We start from the raw sequence: 18,023 nt of genomic DNA, 5'->3' as shown, positions 1-18,023 counted from the left end.
TTTTTACTTCATAAAGAGAGTTGTGAACGAGGTCTTACACAGGAATGTTCAATGTAACTGTGACGTGTGACCCTTTGTGTTGTCTTGTGACACACTCAAGGTAGTGAGTAGTCCCTCCTTGTTATCACCTCCTTCTTTGTGAATTATTTCTTTAATTGCAGGAGGGCATTAATTAGCATCCATCAGAGTGATAACACGCCTACAGAGACGGATAAATTCCAAGCTTTTCTCCGAAGACATTGAGTCTTCACTTTGTAACGGACCTGCATGCTCCTCTTCGACAAGATAAACACCTTGTTTGGACCTTTAGCTGACTCCGATCTCCTTCCTCCAGTCCTAAATGACTGCAGAATTGTTTTAACAGAGACTTACATGCTTCATACATTTTTCCCTTTCATACCCTCGTCAACCATTAGCCCTGCTTAGACGTGGGGGAAGAGAGACGGCCCTCCCCACTCCGCCCAGAGTGTCGTCCCAAGGGTACAAGGGAACAAACAGACTTTCAGGAGAAACGACCTTGAATGTACATCTTTGGGCTGCATATCAGAATGGAGAGCAGCACTCATTGCAATTAAATTATTAAGTCACTGATTTTGAAACTAAAGTGGATTCAAAAGTTTTTATTTAATTAATCTAATTGTTTCAGGATATTTATCATTTGTTGACATACTATGACCTCGGTGAAAAGAGAAAAACAAACACCTGTACTGTAAGTACTGCACTGGCTGGTAAAGTCATACTGGTCTAATGATGAAAAACGATGAAGACTGACCTGAGTCTGCAGGTCACTGGAGGCAGCCAGAAGGCCGTGGATGCTGTCGGGAGGACAGTGGGTGAGAGAGAAGGCTAAAAGCTCCTGCCGGGCCTGCAGTGCTGTGTAGCCTTCACACTGGCCGAGCAGACTGCACACCTCCCATGCCGGACTGTAACCTGGAGGAAGAACAGATGGAGACAGACACAGAGGGCGGAGGAGGTTAAGTTAAGGTGGTGACAAGGGGCAAAGAGAAAACAAGAATGATGTAAATGATTAAAGGTTTTTAAATGTAAAGCTCCTGATGTTTTATTTGGGTGAAAAAAAGACAGAAATGAATATTCATGCCACATTCATGACGTCAGTGTAAAAAAAAGGAGACCTTTAACAGACGCACTGACTTTTTTTGTATCATTTTGTTCAGTGCCTTAAACCACTGCAGCAAGGTCGATGTCAGAGAAGACGTCATGAACAGCACATAGTAGAAACAGACAATAGTCTACAGTTTACATGACAAAGAGGTTAGACACATTAGAAATGCCAAATGAAAGCAGGTTTAACATTTTTGAGCTTGTGCAAAAGGTGAACATTTTTTATATAATCCTTACTCCTATGTAAGTTAAGTTGATCCCTTCAGTCCTGCAGAATATTTGGTCCCTCTCCCATGCTGCCACTGCAGGTCTTCCTAATGTAGGACTTCTTTTTGATCAATCGTTTTAGCTTGACAGCCAAATGAAACAGCTCATGAAATATCCCACATTGATTACTCTAATTCTCTCTTAACCTCAGTCTGTCCCCCCCTCAGTCGCCCGCAGACAGTACAGAATGCTGCAGTCAGGGTGCTAACAAGGTCAAACAAACGGCGCAGCATCGCTCCTGTGTGCTCCTTATATTCCTTCACTGGCTCCTCCCGTTGCAGTCACTTTCACTTTACAGATCCCCACATGGTCAGGCTCCAATTTTCTGGCTGAAATCCTCCAACTCTATCAGGCAGAGCTGTACCCTAAGGTCAAACCCTCTACAGTCGCTCTCTGTTCCTCATCCACACCTAAAGACCCGTGTGGTGTGATACAACCTTACCGTACGTAGCTCCTGAACTTGGGAATGCTTTGCCCCTTTCTTAAGCTCTGCAAAATATGTTGGTGATTTTACAAACCAGTTGAAGCCCACCTGCTTTGACAGGAATCAGGTTAATGAACCCTCATAAAGGGATCTGTTGCCTTGTGGTTAGTGTGCACGCAACATGTACAGAGGCTAAAGTACACCAGGCAGGAGGCCTGGGTTTGAACCCAACACTTGGCTACTTTCCCGCTAGTCAATCCCCACTGTCTCTCTCTCTCTCTCTCTCTCTCTTCATGATTAATGACTCTATCCACTGTGCTCTCTGTAAATAAAGGCTTCAAAAGCCCCAAAACTAACCCGATAAAAAAAATGCTAGATAAAAAAATAAACTTACCCAAACACCTCATCCTAAATCTTATGTCAACGAAGTCCAACATTTTCACTAAAGAGGCTTCCTTATATAGAATATCACTGTGGTCTATTACAGAGATTCTATCTGCATTGGAAGAAAAACTTGATTAGTTTCTGATCGAGAGATGAAAGTGTCGCACTTTATAAAGACTGAATTAAACTATTAGAAGACAGGCATTGACCTCAGAAAAAACTCTGGTATTTATATATTGTGACTGGCTCAGCAGCAGGTAGAGATTATGGAAAACTGATGAGGTCAAATCGTTTTACAAACTAATACAGCACAGAAGTAGTTTTTCTGTTCATGCATTCTCATTTATGTCTTTTAATCTATCTTGAATATTAGGAAACCAGGGGCTCTACATAAACCAAGACCTACACACACACACACACACACACACTGCATGATGTCTCATAATATGTAGCACAAAAAGGTGGAGGATAAAACGCGGAGAGAGTGATGACACAGTAAAGTGTAACCTTCCAAGCCCTTGAGATATTAATACATATTTATCTCTTAAACACGGTTCCCCTTGAAGAAATATCAGGCGGAAGCATTGTAATAACAGTGCCACATTTTGTTCCAGCTTTATCACAGTCAAAAAGCAACACAATGCCATCCTGACTTCATTCGTACAAACAGATTCAATTATTCCCACGGTGTTCACAGACAGAACACCGGTGCTTATCTGATTACACCTTCTCTTTCTTCCAGGCACCTTATTTTCACATCCTCATCGCCTCCTCATCCTCCTCCTCAGCACATCGGAAAGTGTCTGTGAAATTCGATGCAATATTTTTTTTCTGTGGTGGAGGAAAAAAACGGGTGTCGAGCAAAACATCATTATGGCAGTGCACGCGTTAAATCCCCACAGGAGAAACATTATGGACATGGCTGTTCAGACGATATATATTATGTTGGTTTCCTTCTCCTTATCATTATTCTTGTACATGACGAGACACGGTCACGTAAACTTCATTTTCCCCATCTGAGAGTGGATGATGGTCAATGATTCGTCTGTGAAGGACTTTAGCATGGGGGACGCACTGGAACATTACAATGACATTAAAAAGGTCTGAAAGTCTGTTTTTTGAAGGAAGAATGTACAACTTTATGGTCCAGTAGATGTCGCCATTGAGCTCCAGCATGAAATTAAAACAATCTGTTGTTTGGCGACCCCTCAGCCACACGGAAGCCTCCGGCTCTCCTTCAGCGACACACCTCCAATCCCACTCCACTCTCGTTTGCACGGAGGAGTTTAGAGCAAGAAATTCTCCTTGGCTCCAGCTGCAATTTCAAGTGGCCTGCATAGTTGTGTTAGCAGGATAGTGTTAGCACTCTTTAGCTAGCTCGTAGTTTGGCATTGCATAGAAAGTGACACGGAATGGCAGAGTGATCTAAAGACACTTCATCCAAATAAGCAGTAAGAATGTTCTTCTGTTCTCTAGTCCTTGACTTTTAGACACAAGCGGAGGAGCTGGCCGTCCCGCCCATTCTTTGATTTAAATAGGGACAGTGCGCATTAATGTACATAAACATGCAAATGTGCCAAATTACAGCCATAGGCTAATTCCCATCTGTAGTCCATGTAAACACGGCTTCGACAGCAATAGTTTTTCTCAGTCACTGCAGTCAGCCATGACTCAGAGGGACATTTACAGAGGGAATATTTGATGTGTCTGAAATGTCACACATTCTTCCTTTAATGGTAAAGATAAGATAAGATAAGATAATCCTTTATTCATCTCACGAGTGGAGAAAAAGAAAGAGTCTGCTATTAGCCAAAGATACTGTCATGCTGCTTTGTTTACCAAGAGCGCTAAAAACATTTCTTACATTATCAGAAACTACACACTTTAAAAAAAAATATGGATTCAGGTGGAGCTCTGTTATCAAAGGCTGCCTCTATTAAGACTCTGAGATAATGAGAGCTGTGTGTAGAACCATTGTGCTCATTCCCCTTTCTAATTGAGCCAAATGAGGGGACAGGCAAACAGCCAGCAGGGAGATTCAAATGAGCTTGTCGACAGGTTTCAGTGCAGGCTGTCAGCTACATACCTGCAGCCATGAGATCCTGACAGTGGATGTAGGAGGCCTTGAAGTCCAGACATTGGAGAGCTTGCTCTGCCAGCAGGGTCAGGACTTGGCCTTTTCGTGTAGCCTTGTCATCTCCTAGAAATACAAAAACACACACACACACATTTGAGCACTTAAGAGATTCAACATACAGTATAAAATGGACTTGTGGTCACTTTTAAAATCTTTTTTTTTTAATTTTTTTTTTTTACCTTGACATAGATACAGTATGTCTACATGTCAGAGCTTATAAATGAGTGAATCTCTGTTTTTCTTTCTTTTTTTTAATATACTTCATTATTCCCCTAAAGGAAATTCTGGTTTACACTTAACCAGACGTTATTTTAGAGACATGCTTCTCACAAACATTGGCCCGAATCACACATATGCACAAACAGGACCTGTGGACCGTTAGTGGAGAGACATCAGAATGGGGCTGCTACACAGGAAGTAAACTAGAGCAGTAGGGGGCTGTGTGCCTTGCTCAAGGGCACCTCTGCAGTACTCAGGAAGTGCTCTTTCCAGCTAAGAGACCAACTTCTATATCAAAGTCCACAACGAGACTTGAACCGGTGACACTCTGGTTACAAACTAACGCAACGGACTGAGCTACCGCCGCCCTCAACAATCACAATCCAGCATATTGTGTGCAACATTTAGCTTTATAGACCTCTCATAAAATATCTATCAGACACAATACAATATGTGTATTTACCGAATTCATGGCAAAACTCAGTAATACATACTGATCAATCATGTCGACAACGAAGAAAGGTTATTGCTGTAATTGTTTATCTGGCAGAGGGAGCAAACAATATGAAAAAAAACCTCTTTCCAAAGAGGAATAAATCAGAGTTTTGTATCAATAGCTGTGGTGTGATTAAAATTCATGTTACGACTCTGGACAAACCTTGATCTCAGCCGGAGATCAATAAATAAAAAGAAGAGGACAGAGGGATCAAAAGAGGCAAAGGCAGTAACAGGACTTCTAAACAAACCAATCAGAAGTGAAGATCAAAGAATTAAAGAAGACGTTTGATGGCCCCGGGTTAGTCTGTGTGTGTGTGTGTGTGTGTGTGTCTGTGTGTGTGTGTGTGTGTCTGTGTGTGTCTGTGCGCGTGTGTGTGTGTGTTTGTTTTCACTGTACCAACATGAAGACATTCTCCAGCAATTTTTCCTTTTCAAGACACACCTTGGGAATCGGATCGAAATCCTTTACCTGTTGTTGACAGGCCAATCAAAGGGTCTGGATGAAAGGTGACGGAGAACACAACGAGCATTGTAGAGTTCGGTTAACACAAATCAAAGAAGATTGGAGATGTAATGGTGTGAGGAGGGTACTTTGACTTATATGATACAGAGCTGCCCTAAAACGTAAGACCTCTCGTGTAAAATCCACAGAAGTCTCAAACGCGCTGAACGGCCTGATGTGCCTTAAACTCTGACCTTAGTTCGCTCAAAAGCGAATTGTTCGGTTGTTTTTCTCCTTTTTCTATGAGTGCGTTTCTCTTTTATTCCATGGACAGCATTTTGGTTATAAATAATTGCGATGGATTGATGAACTGGGATGCCCCTTCTGCTTTCCTGTAAAAGCTGTACTGAAAAGCCTGACATAAAGACTCAGGATCCGAGTTACAGGATGACTTAATCCAAGACTCCGTCCACAGCCGGTTCACTGAGGTGCCGATTAAACAGATTCACTCGCTATACTAACATATATATTTTGCGGAGATACCTTTCCAAGAGTAGTGAAACAGCAGGACTAGAAGAATCAAGTCCTCGATGAATCTCTGGTGCTCTCTCTACCTTTTGGGATCTCCTTAATGTATTTCTGTTTGTTATCACACAGAACAGTTGCTAGTTGTCCTGTGGGTTTTTCTTTATTGTTGTTGTCTTTATTTTTCTAACCTTTCTGTACAAGAACTAAAACAACAACACAAGTCACAGTTCTGCCTAAAATTAAATTATAAAATAAAGAAATTATAAAATAAAGAAAAAAAGAAAATGCTTTAAAGCCTCAGCAACAACTTTTTTTTTTTTTACTGGATTATCCTGTCCAAGTCAACACACATGTATTCTCATTTTAAATATCTTCATAACTTATTCTTTCTGACAAACATACCTTTTTTCAAAACCTCTGCCCCATTAGACTGAATACATTACGGTGTATTTCTCTACAGAGGCAGGAATCACACCCTGATGGATTTTTTGTTACACTGGTGTGATGGTACCTGCATTAAATATTCACCAAGAAGCCCCAGAGCTGTGCGCCCTTCAAAAGCCTCCCCCCCCTGCATTTATTTATTTAAAAATATGTTTATTCCTCTTCTCATCTCCCTCTGACTCATTTTTTTCCCCTCCCTGAAGCCACACAGGGAGGGCTGCCCGCTGACTGAATGTGAGCAGCCGAGACACCAGAAATGCCACCAGGACGGTTAACAGGTTTCCTCGAGCTATGACTGAAGAGCTGCAGAAGAACAGAGAAGAGACGGAAAGTGATGGACACAGAGAGACAGACAGAGGAGTCTTTCTCATACACGTTTGAGGAAAGTGATAAAACAAACATGGCGAGCCAGAGAGAATGACAGCCGTGTCATTTTGAAGGACAAGCAGCACCAGGAGGACACCTTATACTCCATCTCACGTTGTCAGTTGTGTGTGAGGATAGATGCGCAGGGTTGGAAAAAGTTTCAATAAATAGGATTTTTTTTTTTTTTCACCACATCAAGTGGTGAAGGTTTTAAAATCCAACCCAAAAACAGCCAGAATCTGACACGTTTGTGATATAAATATATGAAAACTTACCCAAGAAAAAATTTAAAACAGGAATCAAAAGATGGGAGAAACTGATTTAAAAATTCCCACCAGAGGACTGATGAAAATATTTTTCAGGTCAAGTGGCTTATAGTACTTTCAAAGAAAGCTAACATGAGAGGATGGAAAAATAAAAATACATCTGAAGAAAGTTCACTGAAAGTAAACATGCACACACAAAATTGCTAAGGAAGCTGCGCTGACGCATCTTCAAAAAGCTCAGTGCTCTTAATGCACAGTCTGAGCTTTTTCACTGCACTGGCAATTGTTGTTTACGCTCTAAACGTATCTTATATTTGATGCCATGTCATGCAATTAAGCTTTTCTGCTCCAGTTTCCCGCTTAATGTTTAAGGGTCACACATTATGCATAATACACTTTACCAAGCTTTTAGCAGACGAATATGTGTCACTAGTCTGTCAACAAACCCCCAATTATGAGAAAAGTCCGTCCCTTTGTCTTTTGCCTGCACCACCTTTCAGAAAGAACGTGTGCTCTAACAGGCCATTGGGATGAATAATCAGGCACAGTGCGTGAAAGCCCAAGGCACATCTTCTTCCACAGAGAGGTGTGGTCAGTCACAGCTCATATGCAGATAAAGCTGTACACACAGAAACAGCTTGTTCTGAGCAGGGTTGAACTAGAGGGGCACGATCATACACAGGATCGGACAGATATCTTAGTGAGAAACGGCACAGACGTGTTGTGGGGAGCTCAGAGACTTATTCAAAACGGGTGAAAAGGAGAACACGATATACAGTATCTAATGTGGGGAATGCATTGGCTTAGTCATTTAGATTAAAAAAAAGAGTAATGAACAAACAAATAAAAAGATTAAAACAAGAGTCGTTAATACTTTAAACTCCAACTGAGCATTAAGTTTGAACTGAAGCCCCTTGCCAACATCTGTCAGCTTTCAGCTTGGAAGGATCAATAGTTTTACCTGTTGTTGTTTTTTAAGTAACATGAGGCTTCAAACAGAGTTTCAAAGAGGCAGACCTGCTGCTGCTTTAACTGCAGGTCAAATGATAAATTCTACTATTTGTATAGCGAGGGTTTAGTATTCAGGACTGAAACTAAGATTTAGACAACAACAAAGGCAGAAAGCCAACAACAGAGTGTTTTCAACTCGAGTGATGTTAGCGCTAAGAATGGACAGTCATAAAGAAAGCCCCTTTAACATTAACTGGAACTTCATCAGTCAGCATTGAACCTTCCCAACTGTTAGAACTGAAACTTGAGCTGACAAAAAAATGGTGCTAAAGCGATCAAAGTAATGTGTCGAGTGCGGAATTTGTTTACGTCTTGAGTCTGTGTGCGGTCCAAACGTAACCGTAAAACCGGATAGGAGCATATAGATGAATTTTCCCCTCTTGTGTGAGAAATGTCGGTTCACTTGATGACAGTACCCACGCGAGCCGGGGTACATCTCTGTTCTTTGTGTGGGTGGTTGCTTTCATGCTTCATCTCGTGAGCCTTGTCATAAACGTGCCGAGAGAGCGAGAGAGAGAGAGAGAGAGAGAGAGAAAGAGGTGGAGAAATACTAACCACACCAGAGAGTCTGGTTCATTGAATGTTCATTGAAAAACAGAAGGCATTCCAACTTTAATGAAAAGAGAAAAAAACAAACGGATGATGCAATGAGGTCAGTGTGACAGACGGAGTGTTGAGTGTGTAAGTGTGTAGGTGTGTGTGTGTGTGTTTAAATACCTGCCACTCTGAGGAGTGAGGCGAGATTCAGCAGAGTGGTGGACTGCTTGTAGGCGGAGGAGCTGTGGGCGATGCATTCTTTGATAAGTGACAGACGGTCTGATCGCAGACGCACTGGGAGGAAAAGAGGGAGGAAGGGGAAGAGTTGTTAGACTGCTTTGCTTAGTATTGTATTACTCTGTGTGGTTTGTAGAGTCTAAGTACACTTGAAATCTGCATCCAATCGATTAGCGGTTAATATTGATAGAATAAAATTACAGGGTTTTTTTATTTTTTAGATCAAATACGAATATAGGAAAAAGAAATTTCTTAAATCAAACCAATTTATGGAGAATCAATTACATAAAAACTGAAAGTACCGACAAGCCAACCAACTTTCAAATGTTGAAGTACCAATTTGATTGAAATAAATGACAAACTAATGGTGATAATTATCACAAACTACGCTCATTCATCTGCAAACGTTTGGATACATGTGGTGGATCTTAACTGGTTAACGCTCAGGATGACAAACATTTCAGAAGGTTTTATTTAGTCATGCATCACCGTCACTAAATTGGACATGAATAGCGACCGAACTACAACATTCACTCCTAAAGACAAACTGAAAAAGCAGAAGACTTTATGCTGCCTTTATTTCCGAGCACTCATTTGAAACCCACTGATAAAAAGCTTCAACTTTTAGGTACAATTTACTTAAACAACGCTTTTATCCAAAGCGATGAACATCGAGAGTAAGTACAGCAAAAGCAAAGATCTATAGAGGAGCAAACATTGTCAGTAAAGTAAGTGCAAACAAACATCTGTGAGTCGGAGACACAGGAGCGGACAGCCAGTGCAAAGAGGCAGAGCACTTTTTTTTTTCTATCTCTCTCTTTTTTTTTAAATATTAGAGTTAGCAAGTTAGCATATCACCATCAACAACAAAGTCAACAGCTGATCTTGAGAGTTCTAATCAGCATCAAAAATATCGAAAAATATCATCATCATAATTATCATCATCTGCCAATATGATCAAGTGCACAGGTGTTCATGAAAGGTTAAAAGAGCTGTGTCTTTGGCTTATCTTGACGCCTCTCAGTGGCAGAGTGTAGTGTGCAGGAGGGCGTGTAGACCGGGATGATAGAGTTTAGGTAAGGAGGAGTACTTTGTCAGCGAGCAACAGGGTTTTACAGACCCATGGGTACTGACACATGAGTTTAGAACTAAGGCTTCAAATCATTCTGAAAGAAGGAGACGGCACAATTATCTGGTCCTGCATATGGGGACTTTGTTCACACGGCCTTTGAAATCCTACAAAATCACAAACACGTACGAAAATCTGCTCGCCCTGTTTCTTCATGTTCAATCCATCCATTTGTTGGTCTGGAGACCCATATGTTTAAAACAGTAACACACAAAACGGTATCGCAAAATGTTATACTAGTGACAGAGAGTGACAAAATCCAATGCACCATCAACATGAAAATAATGTCTCTAATTCAACTAAAACCTCCAGTTCTTCGCCATTCACAGCAAAGAATTGAACTTTGAGACAGGTTTCAAACTTTTTCACAATCTGAGTTCAAGACAGAAACCCCAAAGAATCCATCTTCCACATATTTTCTGAACTCTCTCTGAAGAAGCTGAGAAATAGCATGTTTAGTGCCTCAGCAGGCCTCTGTGCTTGCTCTGCACCCTGCTGAGGATCTTTATGGCGCTGCATAACTTTGGGCGAGGCCTAAAGGGAATTGTGGGTAGGGTGATGTGTTGGAAGCATCGCCTGAGGCACCGTAGGAGGGCTGCAGGAGACAGACTAAGACGGATTACACACGCTTGAATCCTTTCAAACTTGTGTATGTTTATCTCAGGAGTGTGCACAGTTACAGGGATGGAGCTTTTACTTTATTGAAAAATGAAAAAAGGGTTGTGTCTTTTTGTGTGTGTCGACAGTATTTTTGTCCTTGTGTTGAGGGCAAAAATACAAATAAAAAAGGCTTTGCTGAAAATGCAAGGCCAGGCAGACATTTATCGCTTCTAATAGAATTCAGAAAATAAACAATGATGGAAAAAAAGCAATACAAAAAAATTAAAATATAAGTCTTCATCTTATATTCTTCTCTTTCTGTTTCTTTTTTTATTCCCATCCTTCACTTTTTTCCTCCCTTCTATTACTCTCAAGTGCTCACTTTTGTCGCAGGTGAGAATGAGTGGACGTTGGAAAAATGATGTGAATAGACAGCAGGGAGCGAGGACAAGAAGGAGTGAGGGTTACGGGGACGAAGAAGAAGTGGAGGGAGAGAGAGAGAGAGAGAGAAAAAAAAACCTCGGGAATAAGTGATGCAAAGAGAGAAAAGGTTGTCTCTCTGTCACAGAGGGTTCTATGGCAGCTCAGTTTGATGAGGGCAAAAAGGGGGAAGAAAGCAGAGGCCTGTGAGGAAACAACACCTCGGTTCAGAGGTGAGGCGATGTGGGGCCAAAGCTGGTTCATTCTGGCTCCCCAGTTTTCCTTTAAGAGAGAGAGAGAGAGAGAGAGAGAGAGAGAGAGAGAGAGACAGACAGAGACACAGAGAGAGAGAGAGAGAGAGAGAGAGAGAGAGAGAGACAGACAGAGAGAGAGACAGAGAAAGAGAGAGAGAGAGAGAGAGAGGGAGGGAGAGAGACATGCCTAAGAAACTGCTGCACTGGGGGTACCGATGTGGAGCCAGAGAAGACAGAAACATAGGAGCGTGGAGGTGAATACTGATTGGTCAGGTTTACAGATGGATCAAAGATATAAAAGAGATATGAATGTGTGTTTGTGATTATGTTTGTGGGAGCACACAGAGAGACCAAACACTTTGCTCCTAATTAGGCCATCAGGCAGATGTTGTTTGCTCAACAGATGAACCATAAATAACACTGTATAGCGATATAGTGGCATGAAGGAGTGACATATGGAAGGATGGAGAAAATGAGAGCGGGGGGGGGGGGGGGGACATTTTGGATGGTACATGGGTAAGGGAGTTATGGGATGGTGTCCTTGCATCCTCTACAGTTTAACTCAAGAATGCTTGAATGACGACTCCTTGGGCTGTGCACGCAACAAAACAAAGGAATTGAAGAATCTTGTTGGTTAATTTTGGTTAAGTACCTTGCAGTGGCAGGATGTTGACGCTGAAGTCTCCCAGTTGGCTGAGGGCGCTGATGAGGTCAAGCTCGTCCTGGATGGCTGGGGGACAGTCGATGATCAGCTGGAGACACGCCCTGATGAAGACGTGAACCAGTCAAATCAGGGACACACAATGAATAAAAGGCTTTATTACACAACTGAGTTAAATACAGTAAGTTTTAATATTAACCAAATGCTGCTTCTTGTTTGACTTGCATGGCTTTGGCTTTTGTATTTTCACCTATGACTACCCGTCTGTTTAATTACTGCAATGTTGTTTTTTCTATTTGTAGCTTTTAGCCATGTTTAAATTTGTTTTGATTTTCTAGGGAGCCTTGAAGCATGAAAATGAGCCTTTTGGCTAACTATGGTAAATTTACAGGAATGTTTATTAATATGCATTGTCCCAGTAAAATAAAATAAAATAAATTCTGATAAATTCTAGATTCTGATTTGTCAATTATGCATAGCCAAGGTCTTCAGACCCTCAATAAATAACCCCTCACCCTTAAGACGAAGAATCCTTTACGAAAAAGGCGACTGGTTGCTGATCATGAACTGTAATAATATGAATCTGCATAAGGAAGTCGAATTTATCGATCAAATAAATGAGTGACGGAAAAAGGAGAGAGAGAGAGAGAGAGAGAGAGAGAGAGAGAGAGAGAGAGAGAGAGAGAGGTTAGAAGAAGCTAATCTACAAAACTGAAGGTAACACATGATGAAATATTGCTAAATTGTATCTTTGCCGCATCACTTAGAGTTATGTAGTACGTTTCTGACTTTGAGCTATAACCTGCATGGAGCTGGTTTTAAAAAGGAAGAAACTGCCTGTCAGCTGCATTCTTTCTAAAGGCCAGCTTCTCCACTTAAGTTGGCAGTTATTTTATTGTCTAAACCACTCGTTTCCAATCGTTTGCAATACACAATGAAGTCCATTTTAGATATACTGTATCATCTGTTTAGTACTGCTGGGAATCTTTCAGGACAGAACTGGGCTTCGTTGTTTCTCTTTGTTTTGTTTTATCCTTTCTTAGTGTTTGGTTCAGGCTGATCAGAAGATGTCTGTAGCTTCGTAGAAAAAAAAACACACGAGTTGAACTGATCTTTGTCGTTGAAATGTTGAACTATTCCTTCAGAAAGGTGAGCAGTAAAACCATTCACTGCCTTTGCTATTGTGGGAATTTGGTACAAATTCAAAACAAAGGATGGATATTATTAGTATACATGGTTCCAAAGCAGGAGCTTGACATCTTCTGAGGGAGAACGCCATCATGACTTTGACTTGTTTTGGCACTCATTCTGAAAGTTGAAGCCAAAGTATATTAAGTCCTAAAGTTTTGACATCATGATGAGAGACATGCGACTAACCAGACACATTTATTTACAAAGTCTCGACTAATTTGACAGATCTAAAACATGGGAGTTTTCTCTCACAACAAAATCCACACTCATTACCCTTAATAGGATTATGTAGCGCATCACTCAGCATATGTAATAGCATACTCGATGTGTGAGTGTGTGCGCCTTTTTCAGATCAAGTGTGCTCTGTCATTTTTCTAGTTTCTCAGCACGGTTTCTATCACAGAAGCCCTAAATACAGCAGAGGCTAAGGGAGGAGAGAAAAACAGGGGGGAAAAAAGATGAATTTACAAATAGATAATCCCACTTTAAATAACAGCTCAGAGAGGAGCTCTGAAATGTATCCTCAGGCTGTGCATTCAATGACGAAACAGTGACCCAGAGTTTTTCTGAACCCTCACGCTTTGTGATCAAAGACAACAACCAGAGAAGAAGACGTTCTTTAGAAGCTCTGTCAGTGTAATGAAAGCAATCCGAAACATACAAGTTTACTCAAAATGGTTAGCAGACTAAAGCACACACACACACTCGAAACACTCTTCACACATCCTGCACTCTTTGAGCATGGCTGGTGTTCTTGCCAAGAACAAGAGGTTCGTCCTGGCAAATGAGAGCGGAGAAATGGAAAGGGCTGTGGATGGGCGAATGAGAGACAGAAAGAGGGCATGTTGATTATGTACTTGTGCTGTGAAGTGTCTGCAGGCCGGTGGATGTGTATGTGTGCAGACCGACTTAGATAAGAAAGTGGTGAAATATTTTATTTCAGTCACAGTGTACTCTGGAGCAGTTACTCTCCTAGGGTTGGGAATCGCAGGGCCACACATGAAATGGTAAACGATATGCGGCCCACAATAACGACATCCAAATAGGTTTGTCACCAATAAGGCCCCGTGTCCACCTGGTGTGTTTTCTCCTTGCGCCACAGACTTTTTTTTTTGCACTGTGTTTAGGAATTTTTGCAGCAGCAGGCGGACACCTGGAGGAAAAGCACCAATCGTGAGGCCACTCAGAGTGCTATGTGTTGAACATCTTTCAACTTCATCCAAAAAAAAAAAAGGCGCAGTTGACGTCACCAGACGCCCCATATATTTTCCAAATATATAGGGCGCCTCTAGGGTCTGTTGGGGGCCCCTCCAATCAGCATCCATTATTATTTTCACAGTAATAATGCATGCGACATTTATATTTTTACTATTACTATTAGCAGGGGCATTGAGAGTAAGTGCTGTCGGCCCCATTAGGGAGGTTTCCTACTGTCATTCATTCATACTGGTCTGGGGCCCCTAAGAGTTGTCTGTTGACCAGCAGCGCCTCTCTATGATGTTTCCTGTAGTTTTGCCGTCTATGGATCATGTCTTGTACCTTCTATTAATCCTGCTAGCTCCGTGTGTGATGAGGGAAATAAACAATCAAACACTTGAGTGCACAGCAAGCGCTTTTCTGCCCGGAAAAAAAACAAAACGCAAGACGGACACAGGGCTCAAGGCTGAAAGATATTAACAAAAGACGCCCACATTTACTTAAAAAAACATTCTTAGCAAATGCTGCCTTACAAACCAATCCCCCTTCATAATCAATCTGAACCATGCATGACACTGTCGCTTTGAATGGAATCATTGGGTGCATTGTTTGTGTAACAATAACAGTCAGAACAGTTGTATAAGGAGACGTTTTAACTTAAAGCTGTTCTTGTAATTCACACAGTAAGGATCTGTTGACTACGTTATCACGTCTGAGTCTGTGTGTGCACATTATGTACTGTATGATTAGAGGGGATTCCATAGTTTGTTTTGTTTTGTGAAAAACAGTTCCTGTCCTTGAGAAAAAACCAGTGTCGCTAACCTCCTCCTTTCAGGACACAGGCAGGAGCTGTTGTGAACTTGTCCCAGCATGCGTGTCCTTGGGATTAAATTCATGGGATAAAAATGTGTGTCTGTGGAGCAGTTATTTTAAATCTTACGGACACAAGCTGCCAGTGTGTTCAAACTATTTATTTAAAAGCGACAGGCACACGTTTGGAGATTACTTTCTATTCTCGTATCTCAAATTCCCATGCAGCGAACACGCGGATGCAGATGCACAAACACAGCGGGAGTGTTACAATGGATGATGTTGTCCGACTGTGTGGAGGGGAGGGGGACCTCTGTATTAGTTACTATAAATGAATGACGACCCAATTACTGTCCCACTTCCCCACTATGAACAGACGGTAAGGTTAGACACCCAGCGGCCTCCCTTTGAGATCTATAACCAGCCACAGATACCCATGCACTCCCTCGCAAACACTTGGCTAAAAGTTATCGCAACACTCTATGGGAGATGAAAAGAGCAGCCAGGGTTTTGTTTTTTCTGTCAGTCGTCCAAGCACAAGAACACGCATCCACCCACATAGAAATAAGAGACGAGAAACAAGGTCATCTCAGACGCCACACAAACACCTTGGCTTGGAGATCTTTGGACATCCAACACCTATTTTTACCTCGGAACAGCATGACTAACATTCATCATTACTTTGCGCAACGCCGAGTTTCAAGACGTCCCTAATTTGTGAAGAAACGGTTGATGTTGACGTTTGCCCTTCTCACCTGGCAAGGCCCATGCAGGGGTCTGTTAGAGTAGTCGAGGAGTTGAAGTACTCCCGAGCAGCGGCCAGCACTAACTCCACGCTGTTGACGTAGGCCACCTTCAGAGCGTAACCTTTACCGCGGAAAGAGGTGCCCGCGCCAACATCCTGGTTGTCCTGTTTGAACATGACAAGAAAATGTCATGAGAAATGAGACTCCAGATTCAATCTCCCTATGGGTTAGGTTAAAAGTTTTTTAACACCCCCCCCCCCCCCCCCCCCCAATGTGCAGTGTACAGTAGAACACAGTAAAGTGAAGACATGACTCAGACCTAATTTACCTTGGAGCAGTGCATGAGCTGCCCTGCCAGGCGTACGTTCTCCACACGGCTTGAGCACAGCAGGGACTCCACAAAGACCTGAAGCAGCAAGGGAGGAGAGTGGCTATAACTCAGTAGGTGAGAGAGTAACGCTTCAAATTTTGTTTTATGCGTTTTATCAAAGCGCTCAGGATTCAGCGGTTCAGGAGGTGGAAACACGCAACCCCATGTGTGAATTATGAACCAAAATGGAGCTCAAGGTGTGAAATGTGATACTCTGTCGCCTTACATCGCAGCTTTCTCCTTCAAGAGTGGACATATTTCAGCTAAAATCAGATCCTATCACATAATTGCCTTTTGCTGTGTGGTTGGAGTGCAGTACCTGGTGACATGTCTCGCCTTTGAGACACGTGTAGACGTTCTGCTGCATGTCGAGCAGATCCTGCAGTAGACCTCTCCACACCGTCTCACTCACAGGTGGATTCCTGCACACGCGCACAATCATTTTCAGTATGTTCTGCTGATCTTGAGAGACATTTGCGCTTGTTTTTGATGCAACTTTCTCAGTCCATACTTGCGTCCTGTGTGCCGGCACAGTTTCACCATCAGCTGGTGGGCTTCTTCTGTGCTGTTCTGGCTGTTCTTCACGTAAGAAATTGGTTTCTGGAGGCCGTGTTTCTCCAGGACCTCCACCACACTGTAGGGTAATAGCACGGATAGATGCAAATAAATAATGACAGGCGCTATCAGCTGGGTAACCACAAATAGAATGACACAACCTCTGCAAAACAAGGCAAAATGCACGAAAAAAAAATTACAGGTCACAACAACCAACATATAGGAAAGGATGACTGGCAGGGTCGGTATCACATTAGGAAATGCCAAAGACTTAAAGTAAAACATATTTTAAAAAAATAAAATAAAATAACTTAGAAATCCAAGACAGAAAGACGTAGAGAAGATTCTGCATGCTCTAATTTGTATTATTTTGGCAGCAGAAAGTCAATCGCAAGACACGGTGCAGATGGAGAAAGTGTGTACATGATGAACTGCATGCCAATGAAACAGCAACACTCTGCAAGCGTGTGTTAGCATGTGTTTGGGAGCATGCGGATGCTGGCAGTGTGTGTGTGTGTGTGTGTGTGTGCGTCTGTGTTGCTGTGGGATTAGCTTGAAAACCCCCCGGTCTCAACAGGGTCGTGCTGCTACAGATGTTCGCCCTCTGCTGCAACTCATTACCATAGTAAACAGGTGCCACAGTGTGTGTGTGTGTGTGTGTGGGGGGGGGGGGGGGGGGGGAGGCTATATGTGTGTGTGTGTGTGTGTGTGTGTGTATGTGTGTGTGTGTGTGTGAATGTAAGCTAAAATGCAGACAACAAGTATTGCTATTTACAACTGTGAGTGTGTGTTTGTGTGTGCTTACAAGAGGGTCAGTGTGTGTCTGGGAGTGTCTGCATGTTCCCTGTGCATTAATGTGCCAGCGAGTGGTCGTGGCAGCAGCTGAAAACAGCTTATATCTGCAGGTGTGCTCAGAGAAGACACTTTGCATCTACTTGATTTCTGATTTATCTGGGTAAGAGTGTGTTGGTGTGCGTGTGTCTGGGTGTGGGTGTGCGTGTGTGTGTATGTCTGTCTGTCTTTTTGTGGGTGCATCACAAGGCTTCTTCACCAACGAATCATGAACACACTTCTGATGCTCCCTGGGGTGTTTTTGTGTGTCTGTTTACGTCTGTGTGTAAATATGTGGAGATATACATCTGTAAAGGCCAACTTTCAGCTCTGACGTAGACCTTCCTGTTAATGCTTCCTCCTCCTCCTCCTCATCA

At 42.3% G+C, this 18,023-nt stretch overlaps 1 protein-coding gene across 2 annotated transcripts in view; it reads right to left on the bottom strand.

Moving 5' to 3' along the window:
• The window catches only part of nbas (NBAS subunit of NRZ tethering complex), a 146,645-nt gene that overhangs the window by 86,377 nt on the left and 42,245 nt on the right, over nt 1–18,023 (bottom strand). For both annotated transcript variants that reach the window (XM_079344594.1, XM_079344593.1), the window contains exons 22-29: nt 16,772–16,894; nt 16,580–16,682; nt 16,219–16,296; nt 15,900–16,054; nt 11,938–12,050; nt 8,826–8,939; nt 4,284–4,397; nt 773–930 (exon numbers count right to left, since the gene is read on the bottom strand). In XM_079344594.1, the coding sequence (XP_079200720.1) occupies nt 773–930; nt 4,284–4,397; nt 8,826–8,939; nt 11,938–12,050; nt 15,900–16,054; nt 16,219–16,296; nt 16,580–16,682; nt 16,772–16,894 (958 nt within the window). The remainder of the gene's footprint in view (nt 1–772; nt 931–4,283; nt 4,398–8,825; nt 8,940–11,937; nt 12,051–15,899; nt 16,055–16,218; nt 16,297–16,579; nt 16,683–16,771; nt 16,895–18,023) is intronic.

This window comes from Symphodus melops (genome assembly GCF_947650265.1).
Source record: "Symphodus melops genome assembly, chromosome: 1".
NCBI lineage: Eukaryota > Metazoa > Chordata > Actinopteri > Labriformes > Labridae > Symphodus > Symphodus melops.
The sequence above is the reverse complement of the archived record's forward strand: the minus strand, read 5'-3'. Positions and strand labels throughout refer to the sequence as shown.